The following is a 26,766-nucleotide window of genomic DNA, read 5'->3' on the forward strand; positions in this document are numbered from 1 at the left end:
AGCTTTTTGCAGCTTATATTTTGACATTTACTCTCATTAATGATATTAAAGATTATGAAGTCTAATGCTGTTTGATGGCTCTGTGCCTGTTGGAACAAAAACTGAAGAATATTTTTATTAGTCACACCTGAGTAACTGTGGCCTAAAGAAGAAGTTTGATAAAAGGTGTTTTATCTAACAGTGAAGAACAGGAATCTGACCGTCACACGAATTGGAGAGAAACAAATCAATAACTGATGTGGGATAATCAATATGAAGTATCGTGATATTTCAGTGTATCAATACGTTCTTACTCCCCTGGTCAATACCCACACCCACTGGATGGTTTGGCTCTAAGGACAGACATGATGTGGTCCAGTCTCTCACTAATGGTCCCCTCTGGTTTTCCCCGTGACCTTTTAAACCCAACATGAGTGCAGGTCACACGCAGGCTGCCGTGATGTCACTCCAACCACAAACACACTTCCTGCTGGATCATCTTAACGGCTTGTGGTTGTTTGAGTCCTGCTCTGGTAAAATGTGGAACTCACCAGTGACCAATAAAAACATGTTCCTGAATGGATCTGTGGTCAGGTGGTGTCAACCTGGAGGAGTTTAAACCAACAGCACCTGTCTGACGTGGAGAGCTGCTGAAGCTGGAGCTGTGCTGCTGTTAAATAATCCATTTGGAACAATGACTCAACTGAATGGTACTGAAGTGGGTTGGTGTGGGTTACATAACAGCAACACCTTCAGGCCTCAGCCATTAGCAGCGGTCCCTCAGAATTTCACCGTGAGTCTCTGCAGCATGATTAACCATCAGACACGGTGACAAGAGACCGTCTTCAAATGACACTGTTGCTGTTTTTGACTTGACCAACTGAGTGTTACTGATGGAGAACTAGATTTATGTCTTACAGACTCTTTGCTCACCTTAACATTGACCAACATTTTGTTTTTCTTATTAGTCTAAGGCAAATGAAAAGACACACTGACATCACCCACACCAAGCTAAATAAACACATACATCAATGAAATAAAACAAATTGCAGAAGAATAACTGATTAAATTAAAGTTAGCAGGTCCAACTAGGTGTTCAGTTGACAACGTCTCTGTTCCACATACACTGAACGGAGTCCACATACGGAACACAAAGAAAACTGTTGTATTTACAAACAGATTGATCATTATTTTTCCTCACACTCCTCTCACATTTGCACAGATCATTTTCCTGACTCCCTGACCTCCAGACTCCTCCATCAGCACCACCCACGGACAAAGAGGAAAACTCACACCAGGCTAATTACATGGACAAGGCCGGTGACTCTCTCTCTGACTTTCTTTGACTGAGGAGACACTCTCGTTGGCTCTCTCTTCTCTTCTCTTCTCTTTCTTTCCTTCTGCCCTTCTCTTTTCTACTCCTGCACTGTCCTTTTCTCTGTGCTCTCCCGTTTCTTTGCTCCTCATGCTCCAGTTACCAGATCAAGGTAGCCCTGCACGACCATCCAGCTAGAACACACACACACACACACACTCACACACTCCCGACATCCAACACTCCTCCGCGGCTAAGAGGCCACAGGTACTGGAGTACAAAAGCTTTTAGATGGTGCATTGTTATTTCTGTGGGGTCAGCCATAGGTTAGAGACGGGTCTTAATTAGTTGACATAACTTATACATGATTACGCCTCTTAAGTTCCTCTGGCTCCAAACACACACACACACACTCAGACCTAAAGCCAAATAACAGACAGGGCATTTATCCTCTGTCTCCTCAGCACAATCCTCGCAACTGTGTCTCAAAAAGAGGAGCACCTTAGAAAAGAGTGGACACACACACACACAGCTAAGGGTCAGACTCCAAAGGTCAAAGGGGTCAAATGTAGGAAACCAAGGCAGGAACATTAGCCCTGGACGTCAGACGGAGAAAAAACATAATCAGAAGCAAAAGTCAGATTAACGATGAATGACAGCCAGGGTCAGCGCTCAGGTCAAATGTCAGGACCTATGTCCAGGAATCAAAAAGAAAGGACAGGAGGAGTAAATGTGTTTTAAAGTCCAGTCCCCTGTGTGTGACAGACTGGATTTTTTTTTTCTTTTTACATCCACCATTCACATACGAAGCCGATGATTAAATTATAATTATGTCATGAAATGTGTCATTTAGATTTTTGCCGTAAAACTATTGTTGTTGTGCAGCAGCAGTTCTTTAGCAGTTCAGATATTTGCAGCTGTCATCACTCTTTAGGTCCAGACATCTTCCTTCACATATTAAATCTATAACACGCCGTATCCTAACAGCTACGTCTCAGCTCAATTTTGCAATGTACACGCTGCTGACTGTAATTTACCAACCTGAATTACTCTCATAGTTATTGGAAAGCATTTTGCATTTGCAGCCACTGCACGAGACAGAATGGTTACAGCAAGTCGGATCAATGACCGGCCAATAAAGCAGACGCCACAGTCACAGGAATTAACATGCAAGTGTCTATAAACCATTCAGAAACATAAACCTAAACTGAAATCCGTTCTGCAACCGCAAGACATAAAAAATGACTGCCACCATTACCAGTCTATGTTGCACTTCCAGAAAGTTTAGATACACTCAGGATATGGTATTAATTTGTTTGGGAAATGCTTACTGCTCTGAGCTGTAATAGGACTCTAGGGAAGAGATGATTTCCAAGGCCAAACCATAAGGAAGCTGGGCAAGGCTGGACAAAAACAACTTAATGATGCTCTGGTAATGGAGCACAAGTGAAACACTTAGAAAGAGTGCTCGGTCTGGCAGGCCAAAACACACTTTGTACACAAATAGCAATATGTATGCAATACAAATGCAAATGTGAAAACCCAATATGTACTACAGACTGATGCAACAACAAATGCATGCCTAAAAAAAAACATTAACACAAGTAGTTTCTCTGGCGAGCGTTTTTTAAATGTGTTTTAATGTCTGAGATGTTTAACTGTAAGGACCATTCTGTGCTGAGTAGCTCACTGCACTGTGCACAAACACAACTGGATAAATGTTCCTCCACCACTGACAGTAACGGATCTAAATTATTTAAATAGAGAACATTTTTGTGCTACAACAGTGCTTCAAGAGAATCATAAATAAAATATCAAACCTATTTTCCAAAGAAAGCTTTTGGATTTTTGATGCAACTTAATTATTTTCTAAAAATAACAACTTAAATCATAACAAGAGAATATCAGCAGAATAGAAATCTATTTAAAATGCCATTCAGTATTTACAATTTAAAAACACGATAAACTAAAAGTTTTAGATTTTATTTTTAAACTTGCTGCATTCACAACGCCGGACTTCAAGCAGATCATTTGCGTGCTTCTTTTGCCCTCTACTGGCTATTAAACAGCATTACACGTTATAACATTAAACGTTAATATTTGTTTTAAATTATCCCACTGCCTAAATAAAACATATTTAATTGATAAAGTGATAAAAACACCGTGGTTCTTTTAAATAGTTTTAAACCGCATGCGAAACACCTGTGTGTGAAATTTTATATAATTTTATTTTTTAAAAAGTACCCAAAATATATGCTTTGAGTTTTTATTCTGGACAGGCAATGATAAAATATTTCGTATTTTTTAAACGTCGGTTAAGTTTAAATTAATAATTAATACATGAAAACATTAGGAATACACACATTTCACGGTTGCATTTTTTTTTAATTACTCAAACGTGACACCGGGAGAATACAAGTACGGCCTTATTAAGTGATACGGATGCTAAAGGCTAGATGCTAAAGGGCAGTTAGTTTAATTCCAAGAGTTTTCCTTTTTTTCTGGATGTGTAAATGTTGAGGAATAGTTTTGCGGGGTTACCGTTTTTAATGTAGTGGTCCGGGGGTTTGTCCTCAGACTTTGGCAGCTACTGTAAGAGTTCGATAGAGAGTTTTTTTAACTGTCACAAAATGGCGACGACCCTTACCTGTGTGGTGTCCGTCATTAAACGGGTGGCCACGCCCAGTCGCTCTACTTAACAAGCTACTTGGGTGAAAATAGTAACGTTCCCGAACATTCCAAGATGAAAAGTGTTATTCTGTTTTTCCAGAAACCAACTTGAATATAAAATGATGCTCTACAATGTTGAGCCTCTATCTATTCAACCTCTTTTATTATTGAATTAATTTATTTTATTTTATTTCTTTTTTAGTAATATCCCTCCGCCTGTTCAAACCACAGCATCACCGGCAGGACCGATAAACAGAATGTAGTTCCTATTTAACTGTAGGATTTAAACTCATTATTTTAGCACATATCGGATAAGTCAGCGTGGAGGAAGCTGCTTTAAGTTTACTTCAAGGATAACATATTTACAAGGAAAGCATTACAATTGCTAAAATAGCAAGAAATTTGTTCGATAATTAAAATTAGATTTACAATTGCTAAGAGTGAGCTAACGTTAGCATAAAGGAATAAAACAAGTAAAAACGTATAAAGTCAAATTAAGTTATATTTATATTTGTATTTAACATAAGAACTTAAATATGACAAAAGGAAAACAAATATATAAATATATATATAAAATGTAAGTGAATGTTGCTTGTTTAAAGTAGGTACATACAAAAAAGCAACACAAAGAGCATTTCAATCTGAAGTAAAACAGCTTTATTAGTGTACAATGGAATATGTTGTATGTATATGAAGAAGAAGAGTTGGAAAGCCTATGAAGATCATTATCAGTGTTTGAAGAAAAATTCTAACAACTTCTTGCCTAATGTAATATAATCTGTAGAAAAAAGAGAAAATTAAAACATGGTCAAAATAGGAGTAAAAACTATACAACACCACAAAATGTAGAAACTTTGTCCAACAAGACACCCCTTTGGAAATCCCATCAAAAATGTGGCTTTAATGGGAATAAACAATTGTCATCACAATAAGAAAAAGAGAACACAGCATGTGAGCCGAAAACAGGAATGTGAAGTATCACTCTGTGGAAATGCAGCCCACGTACGACCGCGGCCTAAACTAAATACCTAATTTTGAGAAGAGACGGTCAAGTGTTCAGGGCTGCAGTTGTGGGTCGCACAAAGAAAATACGATTTAAAAATGAAGGCTCAGAGCAAATCTCTGGTTCTACGTTCAACAGTACAACTTGCCACCAGGAAATAGGTGTCTACGTTTCCCAACAGGGAGATGAAGTCAAAATAATTGAAATCGCTGCATAGAACAAACAACTGGGTTAGCAATGATTTAGCAACTAGTCAGAGGAAACACTACATATTCAGTTTAGCAGGTTTGAACTGAGTTTGGCAAAAAAAAGTAAAAGCAAGCAGCAGAAAGAGAGAGAGTTGAGAAGATACACAGAGAGACAAACAATCGGCTGCTTTTTCTTTTCTTCTAGTTTCAGACAAAACAAAGCAGAGTTCAACCTGTACCAGGGTCACCAACATTTCTGGTCCTGGTCCTTCGTCACATAAACCTCCCTCTGGCCTTTGCCGTCACAGCAGACGTACACATTCAGATTGGATGGAAATGTGTTTACATGCATGTCACCACCCGTCGTCGGGCGGAGATGTCGGTCATTTACAGTACAACACCAAACCTGTGTGCATGTCAACACACCACTCGAAGTTAACAGCCAAACCTGTGTGCATGTCAACACACCACCCGAAGTTAACAGCGTGTGTGTGTGTGTGTACGCTGAAAACCAAGGAAATGAAAATGTAATGAAAACCAAATACATAGGAATTTAGTGTTTATATTAAGTGACTAAAGATGTGGGGTTCAATCACAGACCTGGCATTAAAAAAAAAAAAGTCATCGAAGACCTGGGACCAGGTCTGGTCCCTGGGACCAAGAACAGCTGGTTTCCAACGTGACTTGGTATGAATGGAATTCTACTGTTTAAATTTTAAGTTTCTGGTATGAATGGAATTCTACTGTTTAAAATTAAAGTTTCAATAATAATAATAATAATATGGTTAATTAGATTCTACAATTGATTTGTGTTCTCAACTGTTCATTATCTGAATTGACTTTAATGCCATTTAAATGAAAACAAAAGGTCAGCATAACGGGAGATGATGCAGTTGATTGACAGCTCCAACCAGACAGAAACTGTCCTGGTACAGGAGCCCAAGGTGTAGGAGACTTTTTTTTTGTATTCGTAGTAGTACTTAAATGTTCTAACTAAATTAACAGCACGTTCAGTGGAGGAGGATCTGAAACTGAAGGTCAAAGTAAAACTGACTTCCTCCTTCCCTACTTCCTGCCAAGCGTGCACAGTCTTTGCCCCGAGCTTCATGTTGCAACAACTGCTGCGATGGGAAACCTAGGTCCATTTTTAATACACATCACAGAGTCAACAAATACAATTCAACAAATACAATTGTCAAAGTCAGACTTTTAAAACAATGAACAATCTGAGCCACTTCTAGGAACAGGCTGGAGGATAATACTGTGTCACCTTCAGATCAAACCCCAGGATTTACTAACAACTAGTTTTGGATTTTACTTCACACTTAAGGTTATCTTTTATTTGTGATACCTGGGTTGTGGGACATCATGACGGTGCAGTACATACTGTCAACACCAAGTCTTTGGGACAGCACTATGATAATTTGGCTCACGTTGCAAGTGTTGACAAATATGTAATTGGGGGGGGGTTCTTCCAGGTGACAGATTCTAAAACAACAGCCACTCAGAGGATGTCACCCAGGTCGACTGACACATGCCGTGTCTTATGCTACATACTTCACATTCAATTCTTCGTCACCGAGCTATGATCGCTTCAAAGACAGGGCGCCTTCTAAAAAATATTGCGTTCTAATAAAAAGAAGGAAAGCTTTGAAGATTTTAAATATATTTATATATATATAAAAAAATACATGAAAATACAAAAATGTAGCTAAAAGAAAGGAGTAAAGAAAATAAGTGTGTTGTAAAAGTAGCTTGACAAATAGTTAAAGCTTAAATACTTTTGAGTTGAAAAGATTTGGACTCTAAAATACCCAGACAGGTATCGGCTGGTTTCTTTTTAATCAGGACAATATTCATATTCAAAAAAGAAAATCTAATAAATGCTCCGGACACTTTCATTGAGCCAATTTGGACAATCTGTAAGACAACATTTAATAGCGAATATCCTAAAACTATCTGATCATTTTCTTTCAATTTAAGTGGGCGTCGCGACATTCCTATCTGTACAATTCAAAGCATATCTGGCTGTATTTTACATAAAAGGCATCTTTATTATGGGGTTCATGATTGGGGGCAGTGCAAGTAAAGTACGGGGACATTTCTTTAAAGTCCAGCACACTAGCTGGACGTCTCCTATTCATTAACAGAATGTTAATGAAGGACAAAGGGTGCATCAGTCTGAGCATTTCATTTAGAGGGAAGTTTCATAAACACCTGGGCAACGTTAAGAGAAGATTTTGTCTGTTAAACAGCAGGGGGCGACAGTGAAGCTTATGACTCCTTGGCGTTTACCAAGTCCTGATTCTGATAATGCTGTTACTGGACTCCCCTTCATTTACATCATGATACAACTATAATGGAGAAAAATGTACAAGGAGCGAGAGAGAGAGAGAGAGCGAGAGAGAGAGCGAGAGAGAGCAGGTGCATGCAAGAGGGAAACTAAGTTAGTGCAGAAAATTTGGGACTGAAAAACAAGTGGAGCTCAAAGATGGGAGGCAACGACAACAAATGCGGCGCAAAATCTTCTGTGTGACCGTAACACACCGAGTCACAACGAACGCAAACCTTAACCCATTTTCTGCACGAGTTTCTCCGGTGGAGTCAACCAGAGAAACGACATCTGACATCAGGATGACCTTGGTGGAGAGGAGTTGTTAGTAACGACCCTGAACTTAACAACTCTTCCCGGCTTCTTTATGGTAATCACCTAAAATAGGAAGGCGTGAAAAAAAACATCAAGAAATAATGTCTTTGTCTCTTAAAACAAAAATGGCGTCAGATGTCACTAGAATGAGCCTCAGGTGGGGTTTCGCATTTGATTCCTGCCTGTAAATGAAAGTAGTGAAATTGGCAACAGCTCAAAGCTGCAGTGTGTGGAACAAGTTGGGTGAATTATTGAGTTTTCACCTTCAAATATATTCAAGACAACGACACTGAACGCTCTTCTGCTGAGAACTCCTGAAAGATCCAGATTCCAGTTATTTGTGCGTTCTTTGAAACAGATCACACATTAGAACTAAAACAAAGCGTCACACTTGTTTTTAGGTCTGACCCACTGCACTCTGGGTAGGAGAGCCCAACCGACATTCATCAAGAGGAGGGCAAACATCTCAGCTGTCTTCAAGAGAGAGCCTGGGCGTGGGTGAAGCTGTGTGCACACGTGAGCCTGTGATGACAGGCTGTGTCAGAGCTTCATTACAGACATCCACCGGTCACCACTCCAAGAGCTGAAGGCTGCTCCGTCAGGTCGGTGGTTACCATGGAGCAGCTTTGGAAGAGAAGCAAGAAAAGTGGAGATAAAAAGTGGACAGTGAGTTTGGTCACTGAGGAGTGGGTGTCCAGGCTTGAAGTGGACTTTGGTTGTAGCTGAGCCCGGAGTGGCAGTATTACAGCAGTCAACCTTCGAGTGAGTGGGTATAACAATGGTCACCATGTTTGTGCTGAGGCAGAGGCGGGCTGGTCATTAGACAGTTCCCAGAGGGTCATGTGTTCAATCCCCTCAGAGCCTCCATGAACCAGGATGATGAAGCCACGGATCGCTGTGATGCTGCAGTGGGATTTTTAGGCATGAGGTCCATGAAACTGGAATGTTGTGCCGACGGAGTCAGAGATAATCAGTGTGACATCACTGTAACATCCCACTGTTTCCATTTCTCAGGTCAGGCTCTCCTTCAGGTCCACTGTCCCACTGTGTTTTTTGTCTTTTCTTTCCTTTTTTTTGTATTTTTTTTGTTTGTTTTCGTTGTTTTAAAAATGATGTCCATACATCAGTCGTCTGTCACAACATACTGTCAACACGTTATAAAACGTCTCTGATTTTCTTCTGTGCTCTGACAGACTCCGTTTATGACATACTGGAGCAACGCACTGAGGGAGATCCCATCTGGGTCAGCACCTTATCCAACCACTGGAGGGGGCCGTTGAGGTGCAGCTCAATCCAACAGGGGGTGCTGGTTACTGTCTGACGCCTGGGGCAGAAATAAAGCAAGAGCAGATTGTTACAGAAATATTTATTATCAACTCTGACTGTGACACAGAATTAAATATATCTTTTTATTCAAATTATATATTTCACTACATGTGTTTTAATTTTGGGACCTAGATAACACTAACCCTGACACATACATCACTTCAGTTTAACTGAACATTTTTGTTCAACTCTAATGTTACTCACAAAAAATATAATTGTAGAATGATGTTTACAGCACTTCATCTTTTCAGATTTCTTCCACTCCCCCCTCCCCCGTGTCCCCCCCCCTCTGCAGTCCACCAAGCAGCAGGCCCATGACATAAGCTGGTGAGTCAGTGCTCAGGGCTGATGATACACTTGATTTGGTGAATGTCCAAACTATGATGTGACCAGTCCATGTCAGCTCAGCTACGTACAGTCCAGAATGTTATTTTTGCTCATCAAATGTGCGATGAAAAGAAACTAAAGAAACTACATTTTTTGGTCCTGAAAATGATCGAGCAACTGAGTCGAGTCAACTTGTTTTTTTTTTGAGCGAAGTGGCTTTGATTGTAGGTGTGAGTGAAATGACTGTGTTTATCTGCACACACCTGTACTCGGCTCCCCAGCCCTTGACAAAGCTCATCCTGATGGTGCACATCCTAGTTAGCTGGTAAACTGCCTCGAACCCCTGATTGACCGACTGGGCCAGCAGTGCAGCGAACTCTTGGTTGTTGAAAATCTTAAGATTGCACCCTGAAAAGAAAACAAAGTTAGTCATGAATTATTACATTTCATTTAGAAATAGATCAGTGACAAAGAGCCAACACCCCCCCTCTCCCCCCCTTAAACAAGTCTAATCAAGAAATAGATCAGTGACAAAGAGCCAACAGCCCCCCCCCCCTTTAAGAAAGTCTAATCAGCTGATCTTGAGTGAAGGTTGTTGCCAGATGTAATGGAATTCCCCTCTGACATTCTTAAAATAATGAAGGATATGGAGGTCACTGGAGCTTTGACCTTTGATATTGTCAGAAGTGACTGGTTCTGAGGAGACGTTTTTCTCTCTCTGACTACAGACCCTGAAAAGTCAGAAGTCTAAATGTTCACCAGATTATTTTGTTTCCTTTCTGCACAATTCTGTCCTCCAGTCACTGCAGCTTTGGCAAAAGCTGAAATATTTAAAGTTACACGGGTACAAATGAGTCAGCCTGCGTGGGTGAGCGAGGCTGAGACATTCTTGTCCTCCAAATCCACTCCTCGGTCAGGACTACTCTGGTCACAGCAGCCGTATGGACTGAACCTCAGCACAGACCTGGTGGTATCTTGCAGACCGTGGCAGGATGCCAGCCGTATCGCTGGTTGCAGTTAGGACTCTGGACAAAAATGGCACTGTCGCTGAGGCACTCGGCAAACACCTCCCCTCCGATGTAGTACAACCTCACACCGCGACCTGCAGGTGAGAGAAAAGGTCAGTAAAAGGGAAGTGCATTCCCTTGACAGACTTTAACCACCATCAACAACAATAAGTGTCAAATATTGAACAAAAAGACAACTTCTTATCTCAGCGAGCTTCTCACCTATATGTCTCCTTGTCATTTCAACAGTTGCGTTCCTGTTAACGTTGCTGAGAAGCCCGAGGCAAAAGCGTTCAGAATTGGAGGGGTCAGTGAAACCGTCCACGGTCAGAGACGGCTGCGAGGCGTGGAACGTCTCACCCACCCTCTGGTTCAGCTCGTAGTAGGCTATGGAGCACCAGAAAGCTGGTTCACTGTAGGTGACGGGCTGAAGATCTGCCGTTTAAAAAAAAAGTCAACAAAGTGAAAACACCGCTACATCTACGACTAAGACCTCCATGTGTTATATGTGTGTACACAGTATTTCTTACCCAGGCTGTGACTGACTGGTGACAGAGTACTTGGAGACATTTCTGCCGGCGAGCCTGTCATTAAATAAAGGACCGTCAGATTAACAAACGTCAGTGAAGTGGAACATCAGGATTCTTTATGGTTAATGTCTTGGCTGAACCACAACTCTCGTCTACCTGATTCCATACTTTGATTCATCTGTTGATCGCTGGTCTCTCCATCCTCACTGATGTAGCCAGGTGGAGGTGTCTCTGTACACACAAACAGAACCAAATGAACCGGTCATTATCAGTTGGTGACCGCAGCTGGATCTCAAAAAGAAAAGATTGTGTGGTCCCCACTTAAAAATAAAACTATCAGTAATTCTCCATCATTTATGACTGATTTTTACATCATTTTTTTATTCATTTTATTTGAGTGTCCAGCCCCCAGAGTGACAAATACTGCTGATGACCCCTGAAATCAAGGATCTAAATGCGAGTCAACACAAAGAAGCATCAACTATTTTTTTTTTTTATATATCTGCCTGTACCCACCTGGTATATAGTTGTTTGGTGGGTCTATTCCAGCAGGGAAGTTGGTGTTTTCAGGGATGGAGTTGGTAAAGTCATCCAGAGGTGGAAGCTCGGTCAGAATCTCTGTATGTCGTGGCACCAACACTGGCGGTAACACTTGACAGACGGGGAGAGAAAGGTGATTAAACTGTGTGCATCCACGTTTCCAGCCTCCTGTTTCCACAGACTCAGAGTAAGTCGTGCATGATTACCAGGTGTCTCCACTCGCTGGTAATGGTAGGGATTGACGCACACTTCGTCCTTCTTCAGGTTGAAGGCGTACTGGCAGGCGTCGATAGCCCTTAGCTCGTGGTGGCTGTGCAGGTCAGGCCATCTCCACAGACGGCAGTAGATGACGTGTGGCAGACCCTTACGGTGGGAAACCTGAAGACGTCCGTCCAGTGACCTGGAATAACGGACGCAGAGGCCGGCTCAGAGCGCAGACACTAATTAACACAAACGATCGGTCGCTCTTTATGAAAAGGGGGAATAATTCAATAAAAGTGAATCTGACGGCTCAGAATGTCAATGAATGACGACAATCATGAATCCATACAAACAGAAAGAATGACAGTCATGAAGTGGTGTGTATGATGTGGGTGTAATCACCTGCTGTGGTCAGGGTATCCATACATGCCTGCAGAGTCCCACTGCTCTATCGTATGACCTGAGCCTAGACCCCACAGATCTGAGCAATTGCTACAGACGCACACACACACACAACGACAACAAACACAGACATGCACAGACAAAAAGACAGGCACAAGACGAATGTGAAAAGGTTAAAAAAAAAAAGCAAACAGATGGTTAACATGAGATGTTTTCATTAACAATTAGTCAAATGAACTGACAAATGTCCTCTTATTGACATGAAGGTCGGTGGAAACACCTTCTCTCTACTCAGCTGTTCAATAAGAGGCCACGACCGGGTGTTTGGTGATCAAATGACAAATCAACTAATCCTCATTCTGACAGTGATGTGGTGCAGTCAGGGGGGGGGGGTTTGAACCAGCAAATGTACGGTGACACCAGGATTCAATAAACTCTGATTTCTAAAATGCTCCTACGATTGTTTGGCAAGGCATTAAAGAAAACCAAAAAGAAACTGTCCAGTAGCCTGACTGCACACATCAACTGAACCACACCTGTTTGAAACCCATTTGTGTGTCATCTCTAAAGCATGAGGAGTGTGAAGTCACAGCAACGATATGTGCATTTAGAACAATGGTGTGTCAACGAGGAAATGTAAAAAGAAAGAAGAGACAACACAACATGACAAAGGTGGATACAAATGTATCTAAGATAAAAACCAGGTAAACAGAGAACCATGGGAAACGAGAGAAACCCCCGACCCTGATGTTTAATCTTTCAGAAACATAAATAACAATAAACTGAGATTTAAACAAAACCCGTTTGTGTCAGTGTTGTCGACAGGGAAGGCTCTCTCAAAATGCCTTTCCAATTAACAATGCCTCTGTGGCTGCACACACATCCAACCACAGACTATAATGTTGAATTCTGGTTATTAAAACAAACGCTCACTTTACGTTTTATTCCAGATTTCTTCAATCATAACAAGAAGGCATAAAGTTATCAACTGTCAGAGTGAGTGTTATTTCTCTTCTTTCCCACCACTTGTTCTGACCAATCAGCTACAGCCGACCGTGGACCACAGACACAGATACAGTTGTACCGTCACCTGAGCCTGACGGACAGCAGTTTGACCAGAGTGGAGTCAGTTCCAGGCCCGTCTCCACCAGAGCTGCTTATCAGCCCACTCAAGGAGTTCTAGGGATAAAAGCTGGGAGTGTGTTCGTCTCTCCAGACCAGCTAATGTTGTGCCTTCTTCCTTTCCTACTTATAAAGGTCACAATACAATCAGTGCACTGTCTGCTCTCCTTCTGAGCACGGTCTCTGATATTTACTGAGCTGTAAATTAAAATGCCATTGTCAAATAAACTAATTATTTTCACAGCAGAGCCAATGAGAGCAGTGTTTTTAACCTTAACATTTCTCTGAGAACATTGAGGTTCACACTGGCTGCCCTATTCCTCTCTCACTTATCTTTAACCACCATCTGAACAGAAATCTATTGAAGCTCACACCTGCAGCTTCCTGACAGCTCTCCAGAAACCCTTCGAACATCCTCTGCAACCCAACACTGCTGAAAACAACGAGTGCTGAGCAGATTTATCTCAGATTTTCATCAACCTCGATTCTGTGTGTATAACGGGGAGTGAGTGATGCGTCAAAAATGCCTGTAATTGGATCTGCCAAAAACTGCTGAGTGCTTGCAAATAATACATCCACGCCCACGAGTGTTTCTCCAAGACCAAGGAACGCTGCAGCGTTTAGGCTGATGTCTAACATGAACCAAGCGCACCTTATCAGCAGCACTTCTAAAGATATTCAGCCGACATTCCTCAAAGCCAGGAGAAGGCCATCTGTCTCACATCTCCTTTTGTGCTCGTGCTCTTTATCAACTGGAGGACCATATGCAGGAGTTGAGTGTAAATTATCCTGCACTTTTCAGACACATTATCTGAGCTTCATGAGCCGCTCCAACATTTCTTCCAAACCTGCCATGTAGCACGTTACCCAACATGTACTAAATACTCTGCAGGTCATCACGTGACATGACAAAATTCACAGACGATGATGATTCCAGTCACTGACACATAAACCAATTAGGTCAGGACAGTTGTGTTGTTACAGATGCACTAATGGAATCCTGTCTATCCAGGTGTGTGTTTTATCAACCTGACAACAGGACATGTGAGGTATAAAGGACATGACTGAACTGTTATATAAATGTGTTATTTAGGGCTGTAGAACCATAACCACGTTATCTGATTAATCACCAGGCAGCTGTGGAACCTCAAACCAGATGGAATTAACATTTTAAAATGCAAAGAACTGAACTGAAAATTGAACTGAAAAATGCACTAGTCACTGTGCACCTTGGCTTAACTTGGTTAACGCTGCAGTCCTCGGTTGGTGTGACAACTCCTGTAGTCTGTGATTCCCATCAGACACGGTTGTAAAGAAAGCAATCCCTGTACTTTAATTGTAATACAAAAATCTGCTCAAACCAGTCTGTTTGTGTCACTTTATCTCTTCACAACCACAGTGTTGAGACTGAAAGCTGCCACAACCACAGTGTTGAGACTGAAAACTTGTTGTCACAACCACAGTGTTGAGACTGAAAACTGCGTTGTGTGTCCAATAGACTGCAGTCTGTCAAATGTAATGTAAAAGCTGAGTTATCTTATTAGACAAAGGGCAGGAGCTGCAACCAATTAATCTGCCTGACACTTCTTCAGCAACTTATCAGAACTCAGCACCACAACAAAAGCAACACGCCGTCAACGCCAGAAGACACGTTTTGTTGGCATCATATCCAGGACATCTGTTTCCTCCAATCAGGTTTCACTTCTACTGCCTTGGTAATCTGTGGCACGGCAGAAAAAGGAAGTGGACCCAATTTTTTGCACAATACAGACTTTTCTTTAGCAAACCAGCGGACGCATGTCAGCCCTTAGCCTACTTTCAGGCGTGTTGACACATCCCAACTCTTCATTGAAGATATTGTGGTACACCAGTGCGAAGAAGTAGCGGATGTGTGAGTGTGAACAAAGACCAAAGTGTTCTGAGAGGTTGACTCAGCCTCTAATTTTAACGACCAAAAACCCAGATAATTAATGGATGATTATCAAACTACAGAGCGTTTCCTGAACAAAACAAGAAGAAGTTCCAAAGCAAAAAGACAAACTAAGTGGCTGAGTGCACCTGTGTAAACTCACCTGGGTATAGTGACACACTTGGTGTTGCTGTTCTGTGTACTGATGGCCTTCTCCAGCTCATCCAGCTGCCCCGTCTTCTTCAGCTTCTTCACCAGGCTCTTCACTGCCTTTTCACACCACTTCTCCTCCTGACCACCTCCGTTCTGCTCCCCCACTCCTCCTATACCTCCTCCTGCTCCTCCAGTACCCGTCGGGGTCTTCTTCCATCCCAGGAGGCGCTTCACCACCGGGGGAGTGAAGGGAAGGATGGACGACATTGTGGTCTTTGTGTAGTTGTGTGTGTGTGTGTGTGATCTAAGTGTTGCGTTGGGAGGTAACACTGGTGTTTTTGACTGAAGTCCAACAAGAAAAACAAAGGTTATGTGAGTGTTTGTTCCTATAAATGCCTATTGTCTAAACTGTTTTCAGACATAAATCATGGACAGTCTCAGAGAAAAGGCTCAGAACTGGAGCGAGGTGAAGAACATCCAGAGATACCTGAGACACAGAGGGAAACAAACACAGCTGTAAGAAGAAGGAGAAGAACAGCATGATTGTTTACCCTTCATTCAGTTAGATATTTTCACCCACTTTGTATATTTTTAGCTGCTTTTTGTTAAAGGTCAGACATGTCTTAGTTGTACTTTAGTTTTTTAATTTTTTTTTGATTACTTGTACTTGTTAGTTAGTAAACTGCAATTATATTAAGTGACTTTCTTGCACATTTTTAAAGACCTCTAAAATAGTTTTGCTGTGTGACTACCATAATTAAAAGGCAGCAGCTCAAGGATAACACTCGGTCTAAATGTGTGGGATCTTAACTACTGATTGACGTGTCCATCAGCATTCACTTTATCTACGAGATGCTTAGGTCACAGGTCAAAGGGGAGGTACACGGAGATAAACTCTGACTTAAGCTCCAACAAAACAAACAACCTGGCCTTAAAAAGAGAGACGGGTCGACACATCTGAAGAAAGTTAAACATAAAGACACAAAAACATAGTTCCACTGACAAACACAAGTTAACTCCCAGGTTTAATTGTCTGTGTTTGCACTGGCGTCATTTCTTGCCATAAGACGGTGCTCGTCAGTGATGGTAACTGTGGAACAGTGTTGGTGGACTGACCTAAAATCCAGATCAATGAACCAGGTTATTTCCCCAGAGCTGATGGAACCAGGTGGAAAAAAAAATTCAACTGAGTCAAATGTGTATTTTTCTTCACCATGTGTGTGAGCACATGTGAAAACTACAGCCAAGGAAAGTTTAGTCTAAGTGAACAATAGACCTACGCCACTCTAAATCTCTCACTTTATGTTGAGATGTTTGAAAGACTCACAGTTGGAAATTACAGGTTTTTAATCATTTGGGAAAAAACTGCTGAGCTTCACTCTTTTGAGATATATCTGAGATACGAGACAAAGAAAATGTTTGATAATGTTTCAGTGAACCGTAGCTGTATATTTTTATACCAAGTTTCGATTGGTAAATCTTTTGTCAACCTTTAGTTTATTTATATTTCTTAGATGGAAATGTTCGATCTATCTATTTAGCTATATCTGATCTTTTTTCATTTCTGAAATATGGGCATATATCTAAATATTTTAAGATGGGGTTTTTGTTTTTTTGAGACCTTAAAAAACATTATATTTTCATTTTTAAGCAGGGTTTAAACTTGTTTGCTTTTTTAGCCTTTTTTTAGCCAAAACTCTGTAATCTCTTAGCAAGGTCTTTTTTTGTTTTGCTTTCCTCTAAAAAAAACTACTTGTTAACTTTGACACTTATTACACTATTTAACGCCATTTACCAGGGCCAACATTGACTAAGAATTGTGGAAGGATTTTGCAGTTTTATGTGTCAACTTAATTATTTTTCGTACGCAATGAAATATTTGTAATTTACTACATCTTTGACATAAAATTGAAATTAAAACACTCTCAGGGTCAATACGAAAAATATATTTTTCAACAAAAATATTAACACTTTCAGTAAACTCAGTGAAGTTACTAACATTTTCAGCCCATAAACTGAATATAGTTAATACAGGTTTAACATCTCAGTGTTATCGCAGTTAAAGCAAACACAACTAAGTCATCGGTTCTAGAAAGGTTAGCAGTTGTTGATTGGTTCCCTTAAAACATGTCACTTTAATTTTCAATTCTTGGTCAATGATCGCATCCATGCCATCACGCAATGCAAGTGTGTGTGTGTGTGTGTGTGTGTGTGTGTCAACTCACTGCCCTGTGGTGACGGTGGACAGATTTAAACAGCGTGAATTTTCATAATCTCCATGTCCGCTAACGTTTTCAACTAAATATACATTTGGTTTGTAAATAACAACACAACAGAAGGCGGCAGGAGCTCATCAATGACAAAGACTGACTCTTTCAAAGATGTAACTACATTTTCATGGACCAAAGGACAAACAGTGTCCGATTAAACCATTACAAACACGCGTTAACTGCAGCCATGTCTAATTCAAACTACACATTCTTTAAACTCTTGTTTCTTAATTCAATTCCTTTGTTTGTTCATTTAGCTTAAGAATGATATACGTACGAAAAACACATCATCATTGTATCTGAAGGATTTCTGAAAGCAAAAATCCCAAAATCTCCTCTTGAGTGGACGCCGTCAGAGTGAACAGAGAGAAACAAAAAAAGCACAAAACGTGCTGCTGATACGGCCACAATGCATATGTCTTCCCCAAAGGGCTGACCACGGCTATCAGGGCCTTGTGTGATAAACAATCAGCCCTGTTTTGTCTGAAACACCGTGTTCTTTTTGTCTTTGTTCGGTGATAAACTGTCTGTTTGGGTTACTTCTTCCACCGAAGCCATACAACATAATAACAAACACACGGTTCTGAAGAATAAGCTAACGCTACTAAGGGCGATTTAGACTTAAAACAGTCCATCAATGTGGTCTTTGACGTGCCACAAAAAGACACATGGTCTCACTGCTGGCTGACAGTAACTTAAATATTTAGATACGGTAAAAAATATTCGAGTTTCTTTTGTCTGAAAATGACTCTCCCTCCTCCCCTTAGCCTCCAAAAATCCGCTAGCAAGCCTTGCTACTTTATCACAGACAAATAAACAGCTCTGTTGCATGTTTCCTCGCTAGCAAATTAAAAGGCTTTTCGCCGATAAAACCACACTCACCACACCGAGAGGTGAAGGGACACTGACGGGTCACTCGTGTGCCTGTGACAAACGCCTGCTGGTTCATTATCAATGCGCGCACAGAGACTTTAAACTGTATTTTCCACATCCGAGGAGCCGGGGACGACGAAGATGATGATGATGGCCCCCTCATTCAAAGCTCAACCGAACTTGAACAGCAGCAAAACACCGAGCGGCAAAGTGACACTCTAATGGTGCCGCCCTTTTTATTATTCTACGTTTCTATTGGTTGACGTCATGGGGCCGCCCATAACCTGTTGCCAGGCAGTTTTTTTATTGGCTGTGATTCCTGTCAGTCTCGAGTCCTTGTGTACGGCGGTATGTCGGTGATGTTTGTCAGTGGCTACCTTGATTGTCCTTTCACAGTTGTGTAACGACGTCTCCAGCAAATGGAAAACAATAGAATGAGCAGAGAAACTCGTCGAAGGGATTTTAGCCCAATATATAAATACACATCTCACAATATTAACGCGCGTACATTATTTGCAAAAGGTTTATTTTTTTAATAAAATATTTCTTAAATAAATAGGCTCTGAATGCGGAATAAATTATATTAATATAAAGCAGACGTAGTTTATAAAGCAATTTGAGGAGAACACGTTATGTTTCATGGTTTCACATGGTTATATTTGTTATACTGAATATAAATATATCACGCATTTCAACTATGTATGAGATGTACTTTGAGAAAACACCTCACCACATAGTGGCAGTATCGCAGTTAAGGAATGTCTCGTTCAAACGAACAAAATAATAAATAAATAAAAGCAAAGGGACATATCTGTCTTCAGAACATCAGGAAGAAGTAGAGGCTTTTTTTCTGTCGTTCCTACCCATTTTTTTAGGTGGCATTTACTTTACACTTCACATTAATAATAGCATTTATATATTATGTATCACTTCACATTCCCAGATAAATAGATATGCATTTGGAGGTACACGAGCCATATGCTCCATTAGTCCAAAGTATGTATCTTAAATCACCACTTCCACACTTAGTATTCCCTAACTTCATTATTTATACTTACTTTTATTTAATTCTTTCTGCCTGTCACTGTCGCACAGATGAACAAAGACAAAATATTTATCATAAACAAATTACAGTTTTCAGACCAAACCCAATGATCTCCTGCCGAGTCCAGAAGGCCAAGGGAAGTGAACGATGGGAAACGGAAGAAGAAATAAAGAAAAGGATATTAATGCTGGAAGGAGAGACACTGTTGGATTTGTTGAATGAAGGTCCATTCATCACCTCTTGTCATCGTAAGGCAACAATTGCACACCTGCCGCCAGCCGTCACTGGCCGGTCGTATGTCATTTCACCACTTCATGCAAATAGGATGAATTGCACATGCACCACCCTCATGCAAAGCAAAACCTCAGAGCTGAACTCTCCTTAGTCTCTCTCTCTCTCTCTCTCTCCCTCTTTCTCTCTAAGAAAACACTGTTTTATTGAAGCTACTTCTCATGCGTTCATCAACTTGGGTTCTTCAGTTTTTAGAGTGTGATTTCCTCCACGACAACACAGGGTCTGGGGGAGGAGTCTGTCTGCACGGTGTTTACAGACTGCTCACCTGGGACCTGTTGCTCGGCTGCCAGTGTCACTGGGACTCCATCTGTGGAGGACTTGAATGATGCTGCTCCTTCTTCACAGTCATCGCTGCGAGCCTAAATGATGCTCCGCAGACCTGCCGGCTTACTGTCAGCCTACAAGCAAGCTGGATTTACAGACACAGTCAGAGAGAGGCAGCACGAGTCAGTGTGTCTTCTGCTTCATACTCACTCAATGAGAGGACTTCACTTACATGTGAGTACTGTTGATCTTTGTTCTCCTTTTTTGTCCTCTCAGAGACCTATAGAAGGGACTAGAACATCACCAGAACATCATCAGAACATGTGCTAGTCATAATTCCCATTCAAGTCTATGTGCTGCTGTCAAATGACTCACAGTATATTAAACAGAAAGTAAAGGGAGTAAAGAAATCGTTAACCACTAAACCCTAATTTGCCAACAGTTACTCAACTCATGTAGTTAAATAAACAGGTAGTTTATTGCTTTATTCCAGAGTAAAATGTTACAGCCTGTGTCTACAGGGGCTGTGTGCCTAGCAGCAGGTAGACAAGAGATGCTGCTGTGAATCTGTAGCCAAGAACAGATAATAACCCTCGCTGGACCATCACCAGGGAGACAGAACCTCCAGAGGGTTGACGGCAATGTTTGAAATCAAATAAACCGTTACTGCTGTTGCGTTAATCCGGCAAGAATGTTTGGAGGTTAGGGATTGTTTACCTTAAAAAAAATAATTTCTGATTTTTGTTTTTCATTATGTAGGTGTGTGTCTGATTTGTCCACTGCTGGCAATGGGCAGATGCTGCAAATGCAACGGGAGACTGCTGTGCATGTGCCTGCTGCCCTGCATGATGACCGGCCACCTTTTGATTTATATCATGGTGTCCATATTTGTCACCATCTCCTACACTCCTCCAAAGATAGTTAATCATTATGTCGCCCCAGGGACCTCTCCCAACTCCTCCACTCTGGCCTCTCACCCGCTCAGCCCTTTCTGGAACCTTCGTCTGGAGGACAGTGCGCTGTGGAACCAGTTGCAGCACGTTTGGGATCGTCAACACAACCCTGTGCTGCGAGGAAACACCACCGGGGTCAGGAGGACTGTGACAGACACTGAGGAAGAGTGCTTCTCTGATTGCACGTCACACAAGTGTTCAGTCCCTGGTTTGAGTGATTTCAACAGTCTGCCAGAACAAATGAGAACATTCATCCAGTCAATGCACTGCAGGGAGTATCCCCTCCTCATTAATCAGCCTGGTGTGTGTAGGAGGAACAGCAGTGATTTTGCTCTGGACACTCCCTTACTCCTCATGGCAATCAAATCACAAGTGGGAAACTTTGAAAACAGACAAGCCATTCGAGAAACGTGGGGACGCAGTGGTCTGGTGACGGGGAAATCAAGACTAGTGCGGACTGTGTTTCTACTTGGAAGACAGGACTCCAGCACAGGTCCTCACCCGGACCTGAAAAACCTACTGGATCTTGAGAACCAGAAATTTGGGGATATCCTGCAGTGGGATTTTAATGACACTTTCTTCAACCTGACGTTGAAGGACCTGCTGTTTTGGCAGTGGTTTGAGCAGTACTGCTCCACGGCCATATTTGTCTTTAAGGGCGATGACGATGTCTTCGTCCACACAGAGGTCCTTTTGAACTACCTGCACGCAAACTGGGAGGAGTACACCCGGTGGGCAGCCTACAGAAACGACAGTGGCCTGACTTTCATTGTGGGAGATGTGATCAGAAATGCCATGCCGAACCGTGAACCATCCACCAAATACTACATCCCAGAAAGTTTCTTTAAAGGCGTTTACCCACCGTACGCAGGTGGAGGAGGCGTGGTCTATTCTGGCTCACTCGCGTTACGACTCAAAGAGGTGTCCAAGAAGGTTCGCCTTTTCCCAATTGACGACGTGTATCTGGGCATGTGCCTCCACAGACTGGGGCTTTCTCCGAGCCACCACCCGGGATTTCTGACATTTGATTTGCCAGTACCAGACAGGGGAAATCCATGTGCTTACAGATCTGTTTTCCTGGTCCACAGACGGACTCCTAAGGAGATGCTGACCCTGTGGAAGCAGCTCCAGAACCTCCCTGGTCAATGCTGACTCTGCTCATTTGCCTGCCAAATGGAACTGACTATGAAAGGGAAGAACCACACTCCATGGAAAAATCAACATATCGTTTTAGGAGCAGGTGGCGCCGTATGACTGTACCACACACCGTACCTATATTATACACCACAGATACAACAACCTGGCTCATCTACCTCACAGGGTACTTTAACTTATGAAACCAGCCTTTACCCTTTGTGTTGCTGCCCTTTGAAGACATATTAACCTTAAACCTTAGCCACAGCTTCTGTGTTTGATTGTAAGTAAATAAAATCCGTTCTTGTTTCGTCAGTGTCTGCAGTTCTAGGTTGTTTCTAATCCTCTCTGCTCAGTGAAATCAACTGTACGTGACGACCTTTTGTTCAACAATTATAATGATATTTATTAGTGTTGATCTTGAACAATTGTTATTTTGCTGTTGTCGATGAAAATACCTGCTATTTAAAGTGAATAAATGAAGTAATAAAAGGTTGAATCAACATCCACTGACTCTATAGCTGTATACAATGATACAAGAGAGAACAGTCCAGTGTTGTCTGTATACTGAGGCCTGAACTCCATAAACAGTAAACATTCACACACCAACAATGTCCAGCATGTGTCTGTCTGCAGACATTAATAAAGCACTCACTACTTTGCATGTGGCTGGTCAAACAAATTTGGTGGAGGTGCTTTATTATTATTTATAAGTTCGACATGAAGTTATCGAGTGTTTCCATCAGAAGACTCAGTAAATTATTATTTTTCTGTTAAATGTAGGTATAATCATTTTAATCTGTTTAAAATAACAAGGTCGTCTTACTACAAACGTTATCAGGCTCTAATTAATGTTTTCAGTTGTCAAACATAGACAATAATTATTTATTGTCATGACGTTTTCTCCCTGGACGAATACTTTACATCCGTCTCAACAACTTGCACACTAGTGACACCTTGAGGTGAGATGCTGCCAATTCAGGAAGCCTCATGAAAGAACGGGAAAGTTCCAGCGATGGCGGGTGTGTGTAAACTAGGCTCCCCCCAGTGGCCGGTTGTGGTAATTACTCGAAGGTTCCTGAAGCCTCTGCTCCTCCTCCTGGTAGAATATAAAAGCTGAGACGGTCCCACAGCTGAGACACAAACCAAGACAGAGACAGAAGTGAACAGACACTTGAAGAGTGTTTCCTCTGACAACAAGAAGACTCAGCTCTAAACACACTCTGAACATGCTGTGCTCTCATGGACTCCACTCTCAGCTCAGTCCACTCATGGACTTCCACTGGACCGTGGGGCCACAGGTCAGACCTCTGCTCTACCAGCAGCATCTCCTGCACAGGAACCTTCAGGAGCTGTGCAGCAGTCTGGAGCTGATGGACAAACTTCAACAGCAGGACCTGGAGGACAAGAAGAAGAAGACGTCTGTCCAGAGCTGTCAGGCCCTGGAGACACCTTCCTACCAGCTGCAGAAAGACGGAGACAACGTTGGCCTGGTCCTGGACACACGAGGCTTTTCTCCAGCGGAGCTGACTGTCAGGCAGGTGGGCAGGAAGCTGAGGGTCAGCGGGAAGACGGAGAAGAAGCAGGAGGACGGGAAAGGCTCCTACTCTTACAGCCTGCAGGAGTTCAGACAGGAGTTTGATCTGCCTGAAGGACTGAACCCTGAAGACGTCACCTGCTGCCTGGCTCCAGACGGGAAACTCCACATCCAGGCAGCCAGAGCTCCATGTGAGGAGGCAGAGAGAGAGCTGACTATCAGGAGGAGCACGGAGGAGAAAGGGGAGCAGAGTGTGTCTTCACACACAGCAGAGTCACAGCAGCAGTAACTCAGACATCAGTCCTGGACCACAGTGAACATCTGGACTCATCAGTCTTGTTGTTCCAGTCGTACATTTATTTTCTCACACTGTTAAAAATCTGATCATAATAACATATTCATGTTTTTTCTCTGCTGTAAATTCACATATATTTTTGATATTGTTCACGTGCCATATTGCTCTCTTTTCTTTGTGGAAGCTTCTAACAAAGCCATTCTGTGCCTGAATTTTAAGTTCACCTTTATATAACTAAACCAAAAACATCTAGGCTTTTAGTAATACTAGTACTTGTTAGTATTGTTTAAGTCAATCAACAGCAGGTAGCACTTTTGTTCCTCCAGTTAATTTTTTTTACTACTTGTGGGACATTTTGCACAGCTCTGAGTACAAGCCTTATTATTAAGCTGGTGAGCAAAAAGTATGTTTACTTCATTGTTGTATTACCTTAAATTCATGTTAATAAAAGTATTTAACACACAGTTTAAACAGACTCTAAAACCAGTCTGGACGAACAGAGAAATATCCCATCGTAGTCAGAACAGTGCTCTAAAAAGACTAATATTAATATCCGTCATTGGTCTACTTGCCTGACCATCGTACAACAATGTTGTGTTTCAAAAACAAAATACTTAAAAGGAAAATAAAAACTCATGATGCAAAATCAAAGTTAACAGTTTATTTTGGGAATCACACAAAGTTGCAAAAGTTTTTTTTTTCTTCATCCGTTGTTGCACAAGAATAAAACAGTTGTATTTTCCATAGTTATCATCTCATCTTTGTGCAGGCTCCATTCAAATTAGCATAACTATCGTTAGTTTGGCAAATGTTACACTTACATGTAAGACAGCTTAACTCCTCAGTCAGTCTCAACTGACTTTACCAAATTATAGCATACCATGGGTAAGCAGTGTCACAAAACAAGATGGATCCTTATCTGGTTTTGTAAACTGTACCCAGAGTACACAACACAGAATCCAGGGCTGAATTATTCCATGACAAAAGAAGGTGAAGGTGAAAAACCTCACCTTGAGTCGACTCAGTTTAACCTTCTGTCATGTGAACCAGCTAAGATAATCCTGATCCACCACAGCATGGAATGGTGGATGAAATCTTTAGACATTATACATCAATACAAAGTAGAAAAGGATATAAAAAATAATAAAATAAAAAACAATAAATCACACTGAGCAAGCATTTTAGCGACAGTGGGGAGAAAAAACTCCCTTTTTCAGGAAGAAATCTCCAGCAGATCCAGGCTCAGTGTTGCCGTCTGCCTCGGCAAAGAAAACAGGAGTAAACATACACTACACACTGCCATGCATGTAGCAAACAGGCTACATGCATGGCATTCACAATGTTCAGACCTTTACTTTTAACACAACAACTCTGAATTGAGCCCACACACAGTTGCATTGTACACATTTGTGGTTGGAATGTATTTTAAGACAATGATGATTGTTGTTTTAACACCACAATCAAAAGTGTTTGGTTGTCACTCTTCCTGGTTTGCTTCCCTCTAAAGAGCATTAACGCGCACCTAAATCTTTACCCTACTTCCTAAACTGTTAAAATGTCCCTGCCTCTACGTATCAATGTATTGCCAAGGGTATTTGGTTACAAATTCCCTGGACGGGAGGCCTCCCATTGTATCACGCAACATTTAAATATTTACCTAGAACCTTTAGAAGGAACTAACCACGTCAGAGTGAAACCAATCATCTTTAAATAGAGTTTGTGTTGGTTCAACCGAAAACTGATTCATCAACTTAATGCCTAGTTGATTTTTTAGAATTGTTTTGTGCATCTTGGCTGCAGTTGTGGTCTATAGGCTCCAACTTCTAATAAAAGAAAACAATTATGCAATGGATAAAAAAAAAATAGAATCAAAAAAAAAAAAAAGAAAATCAGTCAAAATATGGATTAAATTACCTAGGGACCAACATCTTAACAAAAGCCATAATATGAAAACAACAGAGTTGAATATCTGAAAAAAGGCTGAACCTGAAGACATCCTGTCACAAGGACAGGATTTGTCCAAGTCCTTTAGGAAAAAGAAAACAAAAAGCCTAAAGCTGAAGACATCCTGTAGCAGCGACATCATCGTAGAAGATTGGGGTCACTGGAGCCTCTGTTGTCCTCATCTCCACCATCCACATTCCGCATGTTTGGTGAGCTCCAGTCCACAGGCTTGAACATCAACATCTTTAACACAGCCAGAGTTTTCTAGAAGAAAAGGCACCACTGACTAAGCATGAGTTAGCATTTTAGAGTCATTACCTAACATTTTCAGTGTTACGAAAGATTTGGTTTAGCTTGGCCAATGGAAAATAATTTGTTCAGCCACGGTTCATAAGCTCTCAAACTTTAGCAAAGGATGCATAGAAATAATGTAACAAGTGTGGAAGAAAAATTATAAAATTATTAATTTCACAACCAGAAGAAACAACAAATCAGACAAACCTGATGATGGCCAGTCATCACTGTAGATAGTCGGATCAGTCGGGCTACTGTTGTCCTCACTTCAGCTGTTCATCTCTTACTGCACTCTGGTGAGCTCCAGTCCATGGGTTCCTTAACAGAACAGTCATTAACAGTCACTGAAACAGAAGCAAAGTAACATTGTTTATGTACCTGGTAAAGTTTGAAAATGAATACCTCACATCCTCAGAGGATTTAGTTCAACTAAGTTGTATCCGTTCTTCTACACTTCCAAGAGAGTGTCCCCCAAATGAAATCCCAGAAGGTTTGTGGTTGAGTCTTCTTGGTGCATTCAGGTAAGGGGGAGTTGTTTATTTAG

At 41.5% G+C, this 26,766-nt stretch overlaps 3 protein-coding genes and 2 long non-coding RNA genes across 6 annotated transcripts in view; 2 read left to right on the forward strand and 3 right to left on the reverse strand.

The window, feature by feature from the left end:
• LOC103390300 (uncharacterized) overlaps window positions 1-3,951 on the reverse strand; it is an 8,230-nt gene extending 4,279 nt beyond the window's left edge. Inside the window, exon 1 of the long non-coding RNA XR_522676.3 lies at window positions 3,836-3,951. This is a non-coding gene — a long non-coding RNA (uncharacterized LOC103390300). The remainder of the gene's footprint in view (window positions 1-3,835) is intronic.
• A 647-nt stretch (window positions 3,952-4,598) lies between these two features.
• Window positions 4,599-5,792, reverse strand: LOC112488044 (uncharacterized). The gene is made up of 2 exons (XR_003051724.1): window positions 5,604-5,792; window positions 4,599-5,561 (listed from the first exon to the last, which is right to left on the reverse strand). It is a non-coding gene; the product is annotated as an uncharacterized LOC112488044 (long non-coding RNA).
• Window positions 5,793-6,277: 485 nt separating this feature from the next.
• On the reverse strand, window positions 6,278-18,637 carry smad2 (SMAD family member 2). Of its 2 annotated transcripts, none has more exons than XM_025062316.1 (11): window positions 18,472-18,637; window positions 15,330-15,806; window positions 12,136-12,225; window positions 11,739-11,932; window positions 11,509-11,643; window positions 11,161-11,223; window positions 10,993-11,046; window positions 10,685-10,897; window positions 10,420-10,557; window positions 9,719-9,863; window positions 6,278-9,126 (listed from the first exon to the last, which is right to left on the reverse strand). In XM_025062316.1, the coding sequence occupies exons 2-11, from the start codon at window positions 15,584-15,586 to the stop codon at window positions 9,003-9,005; spliced, it is 1,413 nt and encodes a 470-aa protein (XP_024918084.1). In that variant the 5' UTR covers window positions 15,587-15,806; window positions 18,472-18,637; the 3' UTR covers window positions 6,278-9,002. The 2 variants fall into 2 exon arrangements, with proteins under 2 accessions (XP_024918084.1, XP_008324331.1); XM_008326109.3 differs by having other exon boundaries at window positions 11,149-11,223; window positions 18,472-18,635.
• A 213-nt stretch (window positions 18,638-18,850) lies between these two features.
• LOC103390298 (N-acetyllactosaminide beta-1,3-N-acetylglucosaminyltransferase 2) lies at window positions 18,851-22,643 on the forward strand. The gene is made up of 2 exons (XM_008326108.3): window positions 18,851-20,299; window positions 20,825-22,643. The coding sequence occupies exon 2, from the start codon at window positions 20,854-20,856 to the stop codon at window positions 22,168-22,170; it is 1,317 nt and encodes a 438-aa protein (XP_008324330.1). The 5' UTR covers window positions 18,851-20,299; window positions 20,825-20,853; the 3' UTR covers window positions 22,171-22,643.
• Window positions 22,644-23,275: 632 nt separating this feature from the next.
• LOC103390297 (heat shock protein 30-like) lies at window positions 23,276-25,584 on the forward strand. The gene has a single exon (XM_008326107.3). It carries the CDS (start codon window positions 23,382-23,384, stop codon window positions 23,976-23,978), a length of 597 nt encoding a protein of 198 aa, XP_008324329.1. The 5' UTR covers window positions 23,276-23,381; the 3' UTR covers window positions 23,979-25,584.
• The last annotated feature ends 1,182 nt before the right edge of the window (window positions 25,585-26,766 follow it).

This window comes from Cynoglossus semilaevis, chromosome 14, assembly GCF_000523025.1.
Source record: "Cynoglossus semilaevis isolate Cse_v1.0 chromosome 14, Cse_v1.0, whole genome shotgun sequence".
NCBI lineage: Eukaryota > Metazoa > Chordata > Actinopteri > Pleuronectiformes > Cynoglossidae > Cynoglossus > Cynoglossus semilaevis.